The sequence below is a fragment of the Taudactylus pleione genome, unplaced genomic scaffold (genome assembly GCF_031769625.1).
Source record: "Taudactylus pleione unplaced genomic scaffold, aTauple2 ptg000551l, whole genome shotgun sequence".
NCBI classification, from domain to species: Eukaryota; Metazoa; Chordata; class Amphibia; order Anura; family Myobatrachidae; genus Taudactylus; species Taudactylus pleione.
The window spans coordinates 3,470,034-3,488,468 of record NW_028284953.1 but is presented as its reverse complement, the minus strand read 5'-3'; the positions used below and the strand labels follow the sequence as shown (position 1 = coordinate 3,488,468).

The following is an 18,435-nucleotide window of genomic DNA, read 5'->3' as shown; positions in this document are numbered from 1 at the left end:
CTACATCCGGACCTAGCTGTTGTGAGTTACTGCTGTTGATCCCCAGGGCCGGATTTCGGGGGGGCCCGACCACGGGCCCCTTGGCACCTAGGTTGCCTAGTGGTAAATCCGGCCCTGGTCTATCCATTATAGGAGGTCTGGATCATAACCTCCTAGGACAGAAATACTCTTGATCTTAGCTAAAAAGCCAATAATCGAACATCTATATACTGTTATTAAACACACAAGAGTCTGGTGGAATTTACAATGGTGTAAACCACCCTTTGATCACACCAATAGGTAACACGAGGAGACGCAGTTCAAATTTTTTGTTTTAGCAATAAGTCCTCTTTGTAATACACAGGCGCTCACCCACAGTTACAGTAGTGAAGTGCATCTGTGCAGAAACCTCAATAGTTTGCAATCGACATGTTGGCCAAAGTAAAAAGTCACTACAGACAGAGTATTGGCAGTTATCAGTTTTGGATCATCCCCATTATGCCTTAATGAAGTCACGCCGATATGGGGGAATACTGTGACTGTCTTTAACCCAAATATTACCGTTGTACATTTTAATGTTTAAATTACACTTGCATTGCTGTAAACAGAGATGGTTTTTTTTGCATAAAAAGCTCTAAGATGTCGCAAAGTTCATCCAATTAAACGTAATGGAAAAAAGAAATCCAAAAAGAGAAAAATGACCAACAAAAACCAGGACTACCCTCCTCCACACACTCACAAAACCACTTCTAGTGTGCTAATTCCATTTCCCCCCCCATAAAGGAAAACATTGAATTTGGGCTCTAAACCCACCCTTACCATTTACTGTTATTTTATAAAGCAAATGGTGGGGGATACAGCAGAATATGTTAGTCAAAACTAAACGCGATCTACCACACCTTCTTAATACCATTCCTATTTTGAACCACTTACAGCAGGGGTTCCCAACCACGGTCCTCAAGGCACACTAACAGTCCAGGTTTTAGGGATAGCCATACTTGAGCACAAGTGACTTAATTAGTACCTCAGTTATTTTGATTTAACCATCTGTGCACAATCATGGATATCACTAAAACCAGGACTGTTAGTGTGCCTTGAGGACTGAGGTTGGGAATCACTGACTTACAATTTCCACAAAAACGGTCAGAAATTAGTTTAAAGATATACCTAGGAGTTTTCCGCCCCCCCCCCCCCTTGTCCATGGCCCCCCATCGTAAAATCACTTCCCACTCCCCAGTAAAAATAGCCTCCCAAGTGGCAAATGATCCAAAACATTATCACCCCTCACCCCACTACTCATAATAGGTCCTAGTGGAAGAGCCCACCCCGAGTGCCAATGGGCCCCCGCTGTATAAGTGCCATCTCCCCATGAGTCATTGTATATGCAACTATATATTTTTAATATAGAGCAAAAATACTTTTTTGTGGGGGATAACCAGGGGCGGATTGGGAGTTCATAGTGGCCCTGGAAAAAAATGTTGAAGAGGCCCTATGTGCGTGTGCCCGGAAAAGTGTGTGGGGCCTAATTGCAAGGGGTGTGGCCTAATGTGAAGTGGCATGCCCGCAAGCCACTTCCTCCATTTTTTCATGCTGGGGGCATGCCCACAGCTCCAGGAGATGATAGCCATGTCCCCAATCACTCTCTCCAGTAAATAAGCACAGCAAGCATGTGAATGAGTATTTTCTTACCTATATGATTTCTCTGCAATGGGGAACCTCTGTAAAAATTTGATCTTTCTTGGACATGCAGTGTTTTGAGTCGGTATTCACTATTCATGCAGGAGATCACATGGTCCGGAAGCCGCCTGTTTGTGTAGCAATAATAAAGCCAATGTCATCCTCATGCAACAGAGGTTCAACCAGATAATACATAGTAACAGAAGTTTTGGGGCAGGAGAAAATGGGAGTTTCCTATATCAAACAATTTTATATTAATAAATATATTTGCTCATTTGGTATCATTTGTATCATATTATGGTTTCATTAGAATTGTTATCTTACTGAAGATTACTGTGCTCCAGTGTTTTCTTCTAATAGTACCAGCGTTACTACCGTCCTATATGTGTGTCTCCAGCACCACCGCCTTGGTGTGTCTCCAGCCTATCCCCTCTCATGTGGTTCTTCAGCGCTATCCCCCTGCACCTCCAGTGCCACCCCCAATTCTCTCTGGCACCATCCACCTGTGTCTCCCCACAGTGTCATCCTCTTGCGTCTCCCGAGCGCCATCACCCTGCGCCATCATCAGTAACGTCCCCCTGCCCTAGCACAGAATAGCCCTTCTTTCTCACACACAGATCATCTCCCCTTAGCATAGAATGAAACAAACTTGACACTGCTGAGCTGCTACAGTATTTCCCCGATAATAAGCTCTACCCCGAAAATAAGCCCTACCCTTACTTTTGTAACCCGGTCCAAAATAAGCCCTACCCGGAAAATAAGACCTACCAAAATCCCATTTTGAGCTGGGAACGCTTCAGAGGCCAGCGTTCCCAGTCATGCAGTGCGCGGGTGACGTCATCTGCGCGCTGAGGATCCTGTGTGGCCACGCCTGCTGGATCATGTTAGATCCAGTCAGCGCGCAAGTGAGAGGGACATCCCGGACGGCGGCGAGTCAGGTAAGTACCGTACTGTACTGGTGGGTGGGGGATCAATTATAGGGGGGCTTGCACTGCAATAAGGGAGGCTGCATAAGGGACACTGCTACAGGGTGGAGGCCTGCATAAGCGGCACTGCTATTTACAAGGGAGGCTGCATAAGGGACACTGCTACAGGGGGGGCCTGCATAAGCGGCACTTCTACCGTACAAGGGAGGCTGCATAAGGGACACTGCTACAGGGGGGGCCTGCATAAGCGGCACTGCTACCGTACAAGGGAGGCTGCATAAGGGACACTGCTACAGGGGGGGCCTGCATAAGCGGCACTGCTATTTACAAGGGAGGCTGCATAAGGGACACTGCTACAGGGGGGCCTGCATAAGCGGCACTTCTACCGTACAAGGGAGGCTGCATAAGGGACACTGGTACAGGGGGGGCCTGCATAAGCGGCACTTCTACCGTACAAGGGAGGCTGCATAAGGGACACTGCTACAGGGGGGGCCTGCATAAGCGGCACTGCTACCGTACAAGGGAGGCTGCATAAGGGACACTGCTACAGGGGGGGCCTGCATAAGCGGCACTGCTACCGTACAAGGGAGGCTGCATAAGGGACACTGCTACAGGGGGGGCCTGCATAAGCGGCACTGCTACCGTACAAGGGAGGCTGCATAAGGGACACTGCTACAGGGGGGGCCTGCATAAGCGGCACTGCTACCGTACAAGGGAGGCTGCATAAGGGACACTGCTACAGGGGGGGCCTGCATAAGCGGCACTGCTACCGTACAAGGGAGGCTGCATAAGGGACACTGCTACAGGGGGGGGGCCTGCATAAGCGGCACTGCTACCGTACAAGGGAGGCTGCATAAGGGACACTGGTACAGGGGGGGCCTGCATAAGCGGCACTTCTACCGTACAAGGGAGGCTGCATAAGGGACACTGCTACAGGGGGGGCCTGCATAAGCGGCACTGCTACCGTACAAGGGAGGCTGCATAAGGGACACTGCTACAGGGGGGGCCTGCATAAGCGGCACTGCTACCGTACAAGGGAGGCTGCATAAGGGACACTGCTACAGGGGGGGCCTGCATAAGCGGCACTGCTACCGTACAAGGGAGGCTGCATAAGGGACACTGCTACAGGGGGGGCCTGCATAAGCGGCACTGCTACCGTACAAGGGAGGCTGCATAAGGGACACTGCTACAGGGGGGGCCTGCATAAGCGGCACTGCTACCGTACAAGGGAGGCTGCATAAGGGACACTGGTACAGGGAGGGGCCTGCATAAGCGGCACTGCTACCGTACAAGGGAGGCTGCATAAGGGACACTGCTACAGGGGGGGGGCCTGCATAAGCGGCACTTCTACCGTACAAGGGAGGCTGTATAAGGGACACTGCTACAGGGTGGGGGCCTGCATAAGCGGCACTGCTACCGTACAAGGGAGGGTGCATAAGGGACACTGCTACAGGGGGGGGCCTGCATAAGCGGCACTTCTACCGTACAAGGGAGGCTGCATAAGGGACACTGGTACAGGGTGGGGGCCTGCATAAGCGGCACTGCTACCGTACAAGGGAGGCTGCATAAGGGACACTGCTACAGGGGGGGGGGGGCAGAAGTATGGGAGACAATGGAGGTGCCTGCCGCCGGGGCGCCAGCACTAAAGGGGCACCTCCTCCATCACCCACAATATATTCACCCCACTTATGGCTGTAAATATGGGGTATAGGGGGGGGGGGGGGGGCAGCATAAGGGGCACTGCTGTCAATGTTAATTAAAATAAGACCTACCCCGAAAATAAGCCCTATGGTGTTTTTTTGAACAAAATAAAATAATAAGACAGTGTCTTATTATCGGGGAAACACGGGTAATTTGGATTTCAGCTCCTTAAGTTTAAGTATTTCACTTTAGGTTGGAAAATCAGTAATCAATATTTACTACAATGAACAGCACTATTGTGACATTCCCAGTTACCCTGGTTGGTAATGACACTGAGGCACTGCACTTGGCTTTCACCATAACAAATAAAATACACCATTTCCCACTCGTTGTGAAAATAATAAGTTTTAGCTTTCTTTGGCGCAGTCAGTTTTGCACATCAAATGCTATTAATAACTATCATTTTGTTACACCAGACTGAAGGGTTATTTGTCTGGATTTAAGGCTAAATTAACCATGATGCTGAAAAAATAAAATAAAAAAAGGATCCAGCACATCATAATTATGCCAGAGTGCCCCTATATATCACATATATGCCAATCAGAGCCTCATCATGCCCCCTTCATATGCCAGCTTCAAAGCCCCTTAATATCCCAGCCTCGGAGCCTCTCGTGATATGCCGGCCTCACAGTCCCCATTTATATGCCAGCCTCAGAGCCTCCCGTGATATGCCGGCCTCACAGTCCCCCTTTATATGCCAGCCTCAGAGTCCCCCACTTGTCTTACTTATCTTTATCAATTTCCAGCAGGCTCCGCCCGCACAATGGACAATCCAGTCACACCTCCTGCAGCAGCCGGGCTGGAGCAGGATAGATTGGCGGGTAACTGTCAGTGTCACTGTGGCCTGCAGCCGTCATCACAACCTGCGCAGATTTGCACCAGTCCTGAAATCGTTGGATCTTTGGTATGCTTACCACTGCTAGGCTGCAAATCATCCTACCTGGCCACAAATTATGCTTTGTGACAACGCCCTGCTGCTGCCCAATTACACCCATTAGCCACAAGTGGAGACCTGCTGACTTCGGGACTACGCAGAGATGCGTATGTTCTCCACTTGACAATGCACAGTACTGATAACCGCAGAAGCGCTCACTCTGTAGGTGACTGATTCAGGCAGCATATGAAAATATACATTTCTTCTTTAGGGTCCATAACCCTCCGCGGCGCTGTGACACCAAGCCTGTGCTAGGTACCCATAGGGCTCCGAGGGGGGCTAGCTGGCAGGCTTCCCGGACCCCAGACTGCAGCCCGGAATCCAGGGGACAGGTAAGGTGGAACCCAGTTCGCAGGGACACACGTCTCAGTGCAGTATTGCCACCGGTCTCTGGAGACAGACGGGAGACGTAGATGTGGACACTGGCTCACCCACTACTCCAGTAGACCACCGGGGCATAACGATACTGGCGCAGAGGCATATTGTAAAGGCCAGGGGACCCGGTGGTTAACATCAGCCTGGGGATAAAGTGCTCTCCCTGCACCCCTTCCCCGTTCAGAGCGCCATTCCACTGCAGTCTTGGTATTACCTGAGCAACTCCTCCCTCACCTTCTGCGGCAGCCATTTTAGGCAAGCAGGTCTCCGGGAAACGCTGGGTCTAGTCTTCCTGTATACCCAGGGGCCAGGTTATACAGCGCTATATCCTACCAGCCACTGTGGTCTGTGTAGCTGATTTTAGTGCCCATTGTAGACATGTAATGCTTTGTTTCCTGCGTTTGTATGTGACTTGTGCTAGCGCTAATCTATATTCTATACTGTCAGTTTATACTTGTCCCTTTTTTTCTACTATACTGACATACTAAGGTATTGGGGGTTCATTTTACCTACTATATAGCGCGGTTGCACACTACACTGTGACATATATACTGCGGTTGAGCACTACATTGGGCCGGGATGTAGTTATGAGTCTGGAGGCTGCATGACCACCGATCTCAATACAGACAACGTAATCCCGGCAAGGGACTTATCATAGGCGTCAAAATACCGACGCCTATGTTAATCCCGATGTCGAGGACGCCGGACCGATCGTCCTCTCTGCCAGGTAAGTATACTTAAACCAGGGATATGGGAGGGGGTTAGTTTTAGGGACCCCCAGGGGGACTTAGGGTTAGGCAACCCCCGGGGGAAGGTTAGGGATAGGCACCCCCCCAGGAGGGTTAGGATTAGGCACCCATGGGGGGGAAGGTTAGGGTTAGGCACTAGGGGGGGGTGGTTAGGGTTAGGCACCCCTAGGGGAGGGTTAGCATACTTACCACCAGGCTGTCGGGTCTGTCACTGCCGGTATTTCAATCCAATTCCCATTGGGCCATATTACACATACTGCAAGGTGGTCATTGCACTGTATCATACTGTGTATTCTATTATTCTTGTGACTACGTCTGGCAGAGGAAAGAATATCAAGCAGCCTTATGCTGCTCCTCCTACTCTGATAGCTTGAGGACCTAATTCAGGATGGTCTCTGTATTAATAGTTACACAGCCCCTGTGTCTCTCCCTCTGGACCCACCCTGGGCTGCCTTTTCGCAAATGCTGGCAGAACTTGTGGACCACATAGCAGTCCCCGTGGTAGCTCCACCTATGGAATGGCCATAGCAGGTACACCCTGCAAATCCTTTGCCTCCCACATGGATAGACGCACTGTCTACCTCAGTACAGACTTTGGCTAATACCTCTACGTTTTTTCAGCAAATACTGCAAAAAGATAAACCTTTACCTACTAAACGTGCTGTGTTATCTTCCCAGTCCACACAGTTATATGACTCCGATATATCTGGGGAGGCAGAAGAGGCAGACCTCTCTCACTCTGACTCCGTCTCAGGAGAAGAGGAGCCACCCTCTAAACTATATATACATGCTCTTGTGAGAGCTGTTAAAACTATTTTACAAATAGAAGAGGATTAACCCGCTCTAAGAAAAAATGCGCACAACAAAAGCTAGTTTTACCAGTTCCCTCACTCTGACCAGCTATCTGATCACATGAGTGAAGCTCAGCATATGCCCAGTTAAAGGTTTCAATTCCAAAACAGTTCAGTTCCTTTCATCCTCTTCCAGCTGATTGTACTGATGGGACAGGACTCTCCCTGGGGGGCTTCCAGGGTGTGAGGCCAACTTCTTCAATTTGTGCAAGTTTGGCATCAAACCATGTCAGATGCCTGGGTAAGAGAAGTGGGCTCCCACGGATACGCCCTCTCCTTCCTGAGGCAACCCCCGCAACAGTTATTTTGCACAGGACCTCCATCGGACTCAACCAGGGCCCTGCTTCTCCAAAAAGCCATTCAGTACTTACTGAATCAGGAGTAATAATTCAGGTCCCCACCTCACAACGGGGCAAGGGGTCTACCCTTTTCTTAGTTTATAAACCCAATGGGTCTTAGTGGCCTATCCTCAACCTCAAGTCTCATGTTTATCAGGGTTCCCAGGTTTCGTATGGAAACCCTCCATTCTATTATCCTAGCTATTGAGCCTGGAGATTTTATGGTATCCCTAGACATTCAGGACACTTACCTATAGTACATGTACCTATAGTGCCTTCTCATCAACAATATCTCCGGTTTGCTAGACTGCAGCAAAATTACCAATTTCAGGCTCTGCCATTTGACCTTTCAATGGCCCCTCAGGTCTTTACCAAGATCATGGCAGTTATGGCGACCTCTCAATCGTCAAGAGATCAGACTGCTCCCATACCTGGACGATCTCTTACTGTTGGCCAGCTCCCCAGAGACACTTCACCGACATCTGCAGGTAACCATTGCCTTTCTACAAATGCACGGTAGGCTGATCAACTGGAAAAAGTGTTCCTGGAACCCTCTCAAAGGATGGTACATTTGGGAACCCTCCTGGACTCTTGAGATGAGACTCTTCATAACATCGGACAAGATTTCGGCACTGCAGCACAGGCTACGCAGACTGCTCCACAATCGCCGAGTGTCAATTCACTCTGCCATGCAGGCCTTGGGATCAATGGTGTCCACCTTCAACATGGTGGAATTCAACCAGTTTCACTCCAGGCCACTACAACACCTATCCTCTCCAGGTGGAACGTGCTACGACATCTGCTCAGATCCCAGATGATGAGCTTCACCCCAGAGGTTCACCTGTCCCTAGCCTGGTGGCTACAGACTTCCCATTTGAACAAGGGTTGTCACTTTTGGATCCTGGACTGGGCTCTCCTTCACCACGGACGCAAGCCTCCGAGGGTGGGCACAGTAACCAGCCAGCACTCCTTCCAGGGCAGAAGGTCCCCAGTTGAGGCAGTGCTACCAATCAATATCCTGGAACTTCAAGCCATAAACAGAGCTCTCACTCTGGCTCAGAACATTCTGAAAAACAGGCCATTACAAGTACAATCCGACAACGCCATGGCTGTGGCTTACTTCAATCACCAAGGGGGCACTCGAAGTCAGTCAGCAATGACAGAAGTGTCCCACATTCGCACATGGGCCGAACACAATCTCTCAGCTATCTCCACAGTGTTCATCCCAGGGATTCTCAATTGGGAAGCGGATTTCCTCAGCCGTCACAACATGCACGCAGGAGAATGGTCCCTACATCCAGAATGGGAGCGTCCAGAAGTGGATCTCGTGTCCTCAAGACACAACCACAAATTTCCAGTTTATGGAGCCAGAACAAAGGACCCCGGCGCACCCTTCATAGATGCCTTGTCGGTTAAATGGAACCTCCAGTTAGCATATCTCTTCCCTCCAGTATCCCTGCTTTCTCCAGTGCTTTGGAGGTTCAGACAGGAGGGGGGCACAGTCCTGTTAATAGCTCCGGCTTAGCTCAGACGTCAGTGGTACTCTGATCTTCAAAGGCTCTCCATAGATGTTCCTCTTCAACTTCCTCTACGAATAGACGGGTTGTCTCAGGGTCCATGTCTACATCCGGACCTGGCCCATCCATCTTTAACGGCGTTGCTCTTGAAACATCCCTCTTAATGGCTAAGGGTTTCTCCAGCTCTGTGGTCCAGAGCACATAAACCGGCCTCAGCCAGGATTTACCACAGAATATGGCATACATATTTCCAATGGTGTGCTCCAAGAAACTATGATGCTCAAGTCTTTAAAGTTTCTCGTATTCTTGCCTTTCTTTAGGCTGGACTAGACCTAGGCCTCCGCCTAGCATCTCTCAAAGTGCAGGTCTCTGCTTTGTCTACCTGTTTTCAGCGCAGAATTGCTCCTATACCAGATGTTCACACCTTCATGCAAGGTGTTCTACATATACAACCTCCCTTTGTCCCTCCTGTGGCTCCATAGAATTTGTCAGTGGTGCTCAAAGCACTTCAGGAACCTCCATTCGAACCCCTTGAATCAGTGGATGTCAAATGGCTCACTGCGCTTTCCTGTCGCTCCCCTCTATTATTTCATCAGGACAGGGCTGTTCTTCGAAAACACTCAGGCTTCCTTCCCAAGATGGTTTCTCGCATCTACTTTAATGAGGAAATTGTGGTTCCGGCCTTTAATTCACCAGACCTCTCGGCGGGTGAGGCCTCTTTGGATGTGGTCCGCGCTCTGAAGATCTACGTGGACTGTACTACTTCCATCAGGAAATCGCACTCCCTCTTTGTCCTACATGGATTCCATAAGAAGGGATGGCCAGCTAACAAACAGACTCTAGCCAGATGGATTTATACGACTATCTCACAGGCTTACACGCAAACTGGCCCTCCTGTGCGACTACAGTCTCTGCTCATTCTACTCGCTCTGTGGGTCCCTCGCAGGCAGCCCGGGCGTGCCCCCTCAGCTGAACAGCTATGCAAGGCAGCCACCTGGTCTTCTGTCCACACCTTTCTTAGGTTTCTGCCTTTGATACATTTGCCTCTCAGGAGAACCCTACGTCCGAAGGAAGCATCCTATCAGCTCAGGAGCATTCTCGCCCTTGAACAACTGCTTTGGGACATCCACAATGTCTCCCTGTGGACCCTGTAGAAGAAAAGGAGAGTTATGGTAAAACTTACCTTCATTAACTCTCCCATTGAAGTCCATAGTGTCCACAGGGCACCCTGACACACCTGGCTTCTATGGGCTTCTCCTCTTGGTCACTTGTTTCCTTCTCTGCATGAGAGTGTGATTCCTCAGTGTACCAGTCTTCCTTCTCTCCTGTCCTGCCTTGGGCTTGTTAACAAAACTGATGTGCCCTCAGGCTGTGGGCAGGGTATAGGGGGAAGGACCAGAGCATCCTGGGATTGAAAAGGTTTGCTGTTGGTTTCCAGTCCTCCAGGTCCCACCTACACCCCAATGTCTCCCTGTGGCCCCTATGGACTTCAAAGAATTAATGAAGGCAAGTTTTACCATAACTCTCCTTTTTTATTTCACATGTAAGAACATTTTATTGGCCAATTAACACACTGGTATGTTTACGCAGTCACATATAGATTTTATAAGCCATTCTTTAGCCAGATTGCTGAAACAGTTCTGGCCAATTTATTTATCTACACAATGGTGCTATAGCACTAGGCCAAACCACTAGATTTGGACATATAGACGCTGACAAATATGTTGGTACCATTACAGCTCATTGAAACAAAGTTTCATTCCTCCTGAAAGTGATCAAATTAAAAGCTATTGTTTCATGTATACCTGCGTGCCCTTGGTATATCTATATTTAGTATAAAATAAAGTCCCTGGTATGCGTCTGTCTGTTAAGGCTAATCTCCAGAGCCACTGGACGGATTTTGATGATACAGTCTTTCACTATTCTATAGAGTATACAGATGGGCCCAGCTTGTTTGTTGTTCATAGCGCACCACTCAGGCCTCCTGTGTTGCGCCATGGAACGTTACGTGATGGCTGTACTGTGGCATACTGTGGTATTCTACAATGAAAGATAAGCCATGGCATGTAATACACTGCTTAACCTCTAGGTGGCGAGTGCTCCACTGATCAGTTAGCTACTGTACGGCTGCTTTATTGGGACTCGGTACAGTAATATGCATCTACTGTAGGGTCACTTTTGGGGACAGGTACTTTGCAGCACAGTAATAGAGATGTGTCCACATATATCTATCCGCCGTGCGCTACAAGTTGCTCCACACATAGCGCAGGAGTGCTGTGACTCGGTAGCGCCGAACGTCTTTTATGTGACTTTTTACTCTAAAATGCATCTTATTAGCACAAACCGCTTCTGCTGATTAAAATGATATGCAGCATGCCTATGTTCTGTGAGCCAGTATGGGTGTATCTGCAAGCAAATCACCACTTTAAAGTGTTATAGTCGCTAGTAGTTTAACGTAACATTTCTCGTGCAGATACACCCGAACTGGCTCACAGAATATAGGCATGCTGCATATCATTTTAATCAGCAGAAGTTTCTTGTGCTATCAACTTGATTTGCTGTACGATTCAGATGCATTTGAAGGTAAAGTGTTGCATAAAAGACGCTCACGCCATAACATAATTCACACACACCACCAAGTGATTTATATTTAAACTAGTAATAAAGATTCAAAAGAAGAAAAAAAAAAAAACTCCCTTTCCATGATTCGAACCCCAGACCCCAAAAGGTGCAAGGCACAGACCTTACCCACTAGCCTACACACCCTAGCCATTTTGAGAGCTGCACCTGTCGTGTGTGTGATGTGAAGTGTGCAAATTAAAACAGGCAATGTGTACAATGTCAATAGTGGGCAAAGCATGCGGCAGCATTGAATAGAAGCGAATGATGGTGGGAGTGGTGGCGAGCCATAAAATGAGCTCAATGGAGTTGAATAGTAATTGTGTGATGGTGGGGGGAGGTGGTGAAGGAACTTGGGTGGCCATACAGAGAGGAAGGGAGAAGGGAAGTGCAAAGTAGTGTATTTTACTGTATTGAACCTGACATGATCTCTCATTATGAAAAACTTGCTCCCCGTTATGTGTACAATACATTGTCTACTGTATAGCAGAAATGCCAAGTGGTGGGATGTCGAGAGAAATATTTTGACTCTAAGGTCATAGTGCTGTGTGACTCGGTAGCACCGAGCGTCTTTTATGAGTCTTTGTACCCTAAAATACGTCTTATTAGCACAAGCAGCTTCTGCTGATTAAAATGATATGCAGCATGCCTATGTTCCTTGCGCTAGTATGGGTGTATCTGCAAGCAAATCACTACGTTAAAGTGTTATAGTCGCCATTAGTGTAACATAACATAGCGCGTGCGGATACACCCAAACTGGCTCACAGAATATAGACATGCTGCATATCATTTTAATCAGCAGAAGCAGCTTGTGCTATCAATTCGCTGTATGATTCAGATGCATTTGAAAGTAAAAAGTCGCATAAAAGACGCTCGACCTACCGAGTCATCAAGTCTCAGTGAAAGCTGTGCATGTCTATGACCCCTGTCTGAGCCCATGAGACATAAAAATAAATATATAACACTAAAAGGATTCACACACATACTGTTATTTAACATTTTATTACATATTTCTTCTACAGCCCTGATTCCATGACCAAAATGCTATACTATATTGTACCCAATCACTTCTGTCCGTCAATCATCGGATGGTGATACAGAAGATGCATTGGAACACTGACGCATGTGCTGTGTAGTTTAGGAAAAGTGACACCTGGTGGACAAAAAATATGAGATATGGTAAGAACTTACCCTTGTTATCTCTATTTCTACGAAGTCCATAGGGTTCCACAGGATACCTTGGGGTATAGGTGTGACGTCAGTCGCAGGGCACCAAAGAGTTAAGCTTTCAGCCTCCCAGGATGCACTAGGTCCCCCTCCTATACCCCGCCCCCGGGCCAAGGCACCTCAGTTAGTTACCAAGCCATAGGCCGGAGGAGGAGAAGGAAGAGAGAGAACAAAGATCTGGACACATACAAGAATCACATTCTCACCAGAGGGAGACGGAAAACCGGTGACCAGAGCAAAGCCCATCTGCAGCACAGGTGCGACAGGGCGGGAGTCCTGTGGAACCCTATGGACTTCGTAGAAATAGAGATAACAAGGGTAAGTTCTTACCATATCTCATATTTTCTACTTCAGGGTCCATAGGGTATCCACAGGATACCTTGGGGATGTCCCAAAGCAGTATCCTTTAAGGGTGGGGACGCTCCTGTGCAGAAAGGAGAATCCGCCGCCCGAAGGAAGCATCCTGAGAGGCGAAGGTGTCAAACCTGTAATACCTCACGAAGGTATGGACAGAAGACCACGTAGCAGCCTTGCAGATCTGAACTGCCGAGGCACCACGTCGAGCTGCCCACGAAGGACCCACAGACCTAGTGGAATGAGCCTTCAGAGAAGGAGGGACCGGTAGGCCTTCATGAAGATAAGCTTCAGAAATAGCCATACGGATCCAGGCTGCCAAAGTTTGCTTTGAAGCAGGCCAACCCTTTTTACGGAAGCCAAAGAGGACAAACAAAGTGTCCGACTTCCTAAACGAAGAAGTGCGGTCAACATAAGTCCTTAAGGCCCGCATAACATCCAAAGAGGCCTCACCCACGGAAAGACCCGGTGAGTTAAAGGCCGGAACAACTATTTCCTCGTTAATATGAAACTGGGAAACAACTTTGGGAAGAAACTCGGGCCGAGTGCGGAGCACTGCCCTGTTCCCATAAAAAACCAAGAAAGGGGGTCTACAAGAAAGAGCCCCTAACTCAGAAACACGTCTGGCCGAAGCAATGGCCAGAAGGAAAACAGTCTTAGCTGTTAGCCATTTAAGATCCACTGAGCCCAGTGGTTCAAACGGCGGTCCTTGGAGAGCCCTCAGGACCACAGCCAAATCCCAAGGCGCCACAGGTGGAACAAAGGGCGGCTGAATGCGGAGAACACCCTGCATAAAGGTGCGCACATCCGGGATTGTAGCAATCCTACGGTGAAACCAGACAGATAGGGCCGAAACCTGTACCTTCAAAGAAGCAAGGCGAAGCCCATGATCTAGTCCCGCTTGCAGGAAGGCGAGAATCCGAGACAGACGAAACTCCCGCGGTGCATAACCTCTCGGTCGACACCACTGGAAGAACGTATGCCACACGCGATGGTATATCCTCGCGGAAGACGGTTTCCGAGCTCGCAACATGGTACGCACCACAGAGCTGGAAAACCCCCGGGACCTCAGCATGGCCGTCTCAACAGCCACGCCGTCAAAGACAGCCGAGTCAGGTCCGGGTGAAGGCAAGGACCCTGAGACAGAAGGTCCGGTCGTAGCGGCAACCGCAGAGGAATGTCCACGGACAGACCCTGAAGGTCTGAGAACCAGTGCCGTCTGGGCCACGCGGGAGCTATCAACAGGAGCGTCCCTCCTTCCTGTTTGAATTTCCGGATTACCCGTGGAAGAAGGGAGACCGGAGGGAACAGGTATGCGAACCGGAACGTCCACCGGACGGACAGAGCATCCACCAGAGACGCCCCTTCGTCTCTTGTGCGAGACCCGTACACCGGCAACTTGTTGTTGTGCCGGGACGCCATGAGGTCGATTTCTGGAAGACCCCACCTGTCCACCAGTAGTTGAAAAACGTCCGGGTGCAGGGACCATTCCCCCGGATGAACGTCCTGGCGACTTAGAAAGTCCGCCTCCCAATTGAGCACTCCCGGGATGAAGACCGCTGATATGGCCGGAAGATTGCGCTCCGCCCAAACCAGGATCCGAGAGACCTCTACGAGAGCCGCCCGACTGCGAGTTCCTCCTTGCCTGTTTATGTAGGCCACGGTGGTAGCGTTGTCCGACTGGACCTGCACCGGGCGACCCTGGAGAAACCGCTGTGCCTGCTGGAGAGCATTGAAGACCGCACGGAGTTCCAAGATATTTATTGGAAGCTCCGCTTCTGTCGGCGTCCACCTGCCCTGGAACAAGTGTGGACCCGAAACTGCTCCCCAGCCCCGAAGACTGGCGTCCGTTGTCAACAGGACCCAATTTGGAACCCAGAACGGACGTCCCTTGTTGAGGTGGGTCGTCTGTAACCACCACGTAAGGGACAGGCGAACCTCCTGGGTGAGCACAATCGTCTGGGACTTCAGAGACTGAGTCAGCCAGTTCCACTTGGACAGGATCAGGTGCTGCAGAGATCTGGAGTGAAACTGGGCGTATTCCACCATGTCGAACACCGACACCATGGAGCCCAGTAACCTCATCGCCGAGTGTAAGGACACCCGGCGGCTGTGCAGACAACTGCGCACCCTTGACTGTAAAGCAGAGATCTTGTCCTCCGTCACGAAGATCCTTTGCTGTCCCGAGTCCAATAAGGCTCCAAGATGCAGAATCCTCCGAGACGGGATTAGAGTGGACTTCTGCCAGTTGATTAGCCAGCCGTGCCGTTGCAGCAGTGCAATGGTCAGGTCCAAGTGGCGTAACAGGAGCTCTGGAGATCCTGCCACCAATAACAGGTCGTCCAAATACGGCAACATGCGGACTCCCTGCAGCCGCAGAGAAGCCGCCATGACCGCCATCACCTTGGTGAAAACACGTGGTGCTGTTGCCAGGCCAAAAGGTAACGCCCGAAACTGGAAGTGGTCGCTGCTGATTGCGAACCTGAGGAACTGTTGATGGCGCCAAAGAATAGGGACATGCAGGTAAGCGTCCTGTATGTCCAATGACACCAAGTAGTCCCCAGGTTCCAGCGCCAGAATGATGGACCGTAGGGTCTCCATCCGAAACTTCGGGACCCGCAAAGACTTGTTGAGTGCTTTGAGGTTGAGAATCGGACGATATGACCCATTGGGTTTCTGTACCAAAAATAGATTTGAATAGAAACCCTGGCCCCTCTGGGAGAATGGAACCGCCACTATAACTCCAGCCTGGAGCATAGTGTGCAATACCTTCCGCAGCTCCGTAGCCTTGTTCCGGTCTGATGGGAGACCCGTGGTGAAGAAGCGAGCCGGGGGTCTGTGCCGGAAGGAGAGGGCGTATCCGTGAGAAACCACCTCCAGAACCCAAGTGTCTGTCGTAGTGGTCGACCAACACTGGGCGAACTGTAGCAGGCGGCCTCCCACCCTGGGATCCCCCAAAGGGAGGCCCGGACCGTCAGGCCGCAGGCTTGTCATCTGGCTTGGGGGCCGGACGTCTGGTACTCCATGCCTGCTTCCGGGGCTTGACCGATTTCTTAGGGCCAGCCTGTCGAGGAAACGACTGTGGTTTGGGCCTGCCCTGGGCCCTAGATGACCGAAAGGACGATGGTCCCGAACCAGAAGGAGCAGCGGCCGACGGGAGACAGGCAGATTTGGCTGCCGCCAGCGTGGCCACAATCTTATCCAGATCCGGACCGAAGAGAACTTCTCCGGTAAACGGCAACGCTTCCAGACCTTTCTTGGAATCTGCGTCCGCCTTCCAGGATCGCAGCCACAAGGTGCGACGAGCAGCTACCGCTGCTGAAAAAATACTAGACACCAGAGTACTAATGTCTAGAGCCGCCTCGTTGATGTAGGTGGCCGAATCACGGAGATTGCCAATCAACTCCGCCTGATCGGCCGGACAGTCGGATTCAAAAGAAGCCTCTAATGAATCCGCCCAGCGCTCCATCGCTCTGGCAACCCAGCAAATGGCCATAGCCGGCCGTGCTGCCCCCCCTGCAAGGGAATAAGCGGACTTCAGGCAGATTTCTACCTTGCGGTCCGTAGCATCCTTAAGGGAGGACATGGATGGCATCGGCAATGTGGCACTACGGACAAGACGGGTCACGTGAGAATCCACCTGTGGAGGGGATTCCCACTTCGCAAAATAATTATCCGCGAACGGATAAGCCACCGCCAGGCGTCTCTGCGGCTGGTATCTTTTGCCAGGTTGTTTCCACGCCTCCTCTAAATGGTCCACCAACTGACCCGAAAGAGGAAAGACTGTGGCATCGCCCTTCACATCTTTGAAAAAGGCATACTTAGATTTAGCCGCTGGGGGAACTTCGTCCTCAATCACCAAGGCTGTGCGGACCGCCCGAATAAGTCCAGGAATATATACTTTGGACTTAGCATCAGCGTCCTTAGTATGGAGAGGTTCCTGATCGTAAGGATCTAGAATCTCCCCATCATCAGACGTCCCTTCGTCATCCTCATAAGGAGCGGACAGAGACGCCACCGGCCTTTTATGAGACCGCATCACAGACTCCCCTTGCAACACATCCGACAAGTGCTGTACAGAACTCGTCAGGGAGTTAACCCACGCTGGCTCCTGAGAACCCGGGAGCGGGGAAATAGGGAGACTGTGGGGTACCACCAATTGTCGTGGGAACCCCTGCATGGGTGACGACACCACAGACTGCTGGGACAAACCCATCGGAGTAAACGCGGGCTGCGGAGCTAACTGGCCCACTAAAGCTGTTAACGCCTGAGCGAAACAAGCCCAGGGCGGCTCCTGTACCGGTGCTGTAACCGTAATAGGCCGCGCCATGGACAAACACTGCCGGCAAAGGCCCTCCGCGCTACCCTCCCCCTCCGCTAACGGTACTTTGCACGTGGTACACTGTAGCCGGAGGGGAAAATCACTTTCAGACATGATGGCACCACGTATGTGACCTCTCTCACCAATTAAGTATTAAATAGGCGAGAGACCACCCTGCAGCACCGCACCGCAAGGGCTTTAGCAGAAAGAACAGGGACAGTAATAAAGCTGACAGTTTAGATGAAGAAAAGATTACAGGCAGCAGCGCTAGCACAGTCACATACAGTGCAGAGAAATAACAATTCCTGCACTAACAGCGCTGATCACTCAACTACACAGACACAGGGCCTGGTAGGACACAGCACTGCATACACAGACCTGAGCCACAGCGGAGGAGAGGTATGCGGGGGGACCCAGACCACGATGCTTCCGTCCAGCGCTTCCAGCAGCGTTCACCATGCGTTCTGGAGAAGATGGCCGCCGAGGAGCAGAGAGGAGGCTGGCCTGGGGGAGGAGCGCTGCCACAGGACCAGTCGGCAGCATGCAGAGAGGGCTGTGTGCAGCGGGGGAGGCGCCGGCTGTGAGACAGGGAAGGCGCGCTCCCCTGGCATGCATTTAACCCCGGGGACGCCGCAGCGCTACCGCTCTGCTGCGGTCCGCTGTCCCAGGGGGTAGTGGAAGCGCAGGTTGGTCGCCTGGCTCCACGCTGCAGCCAGTCCCCAGGGAGCCCCCTGCCTGGGGACTTAGGACCATGTGATCAGCGGGGACCCACCGCGGGACCCCGCTGCTTACCTCTGTCCCCCTTGAATCCGGCCATGGTCCGGAGCATCTGGGGTCACCGCTAGCTGTGACCCCAGACGCCCACCA

The 18,435-nt window shown here is 50.8% G+C and overlaps 1 protein-coding gene across 1 annotated transcript in view; it reads right to left on the bottom strand.

The window, feature by feature from the left end:
• The window catches only part of LOC148483112 (hepatic lectin-like), a 78,492-nt gene extending 71,459 nt beyond the window's left edge, over window positions 1-7,033 (bottom strand). The window contains exons 1-2 of the mRNA XM_088452504.1: window positions 6,995-7,033; window positions 1,669-1,784 (exon numbers count right to left, since the gene is read on the bottom strand). Coding sequence (XP_088308630.1) covers window positions 1,669-1,756 — 88 coding nt within the window. The 5' untranslated portion in view covers window positions 1,757-1,784; window positions 6,995-7,033. The remainder of the gene's footprint in view (window positions 1-1,668; window positions 1,785-6,994) is intronic.
• Between the last annotated feature and the right edge of the window lie 11,402 nt (window positions 7,034-18,435).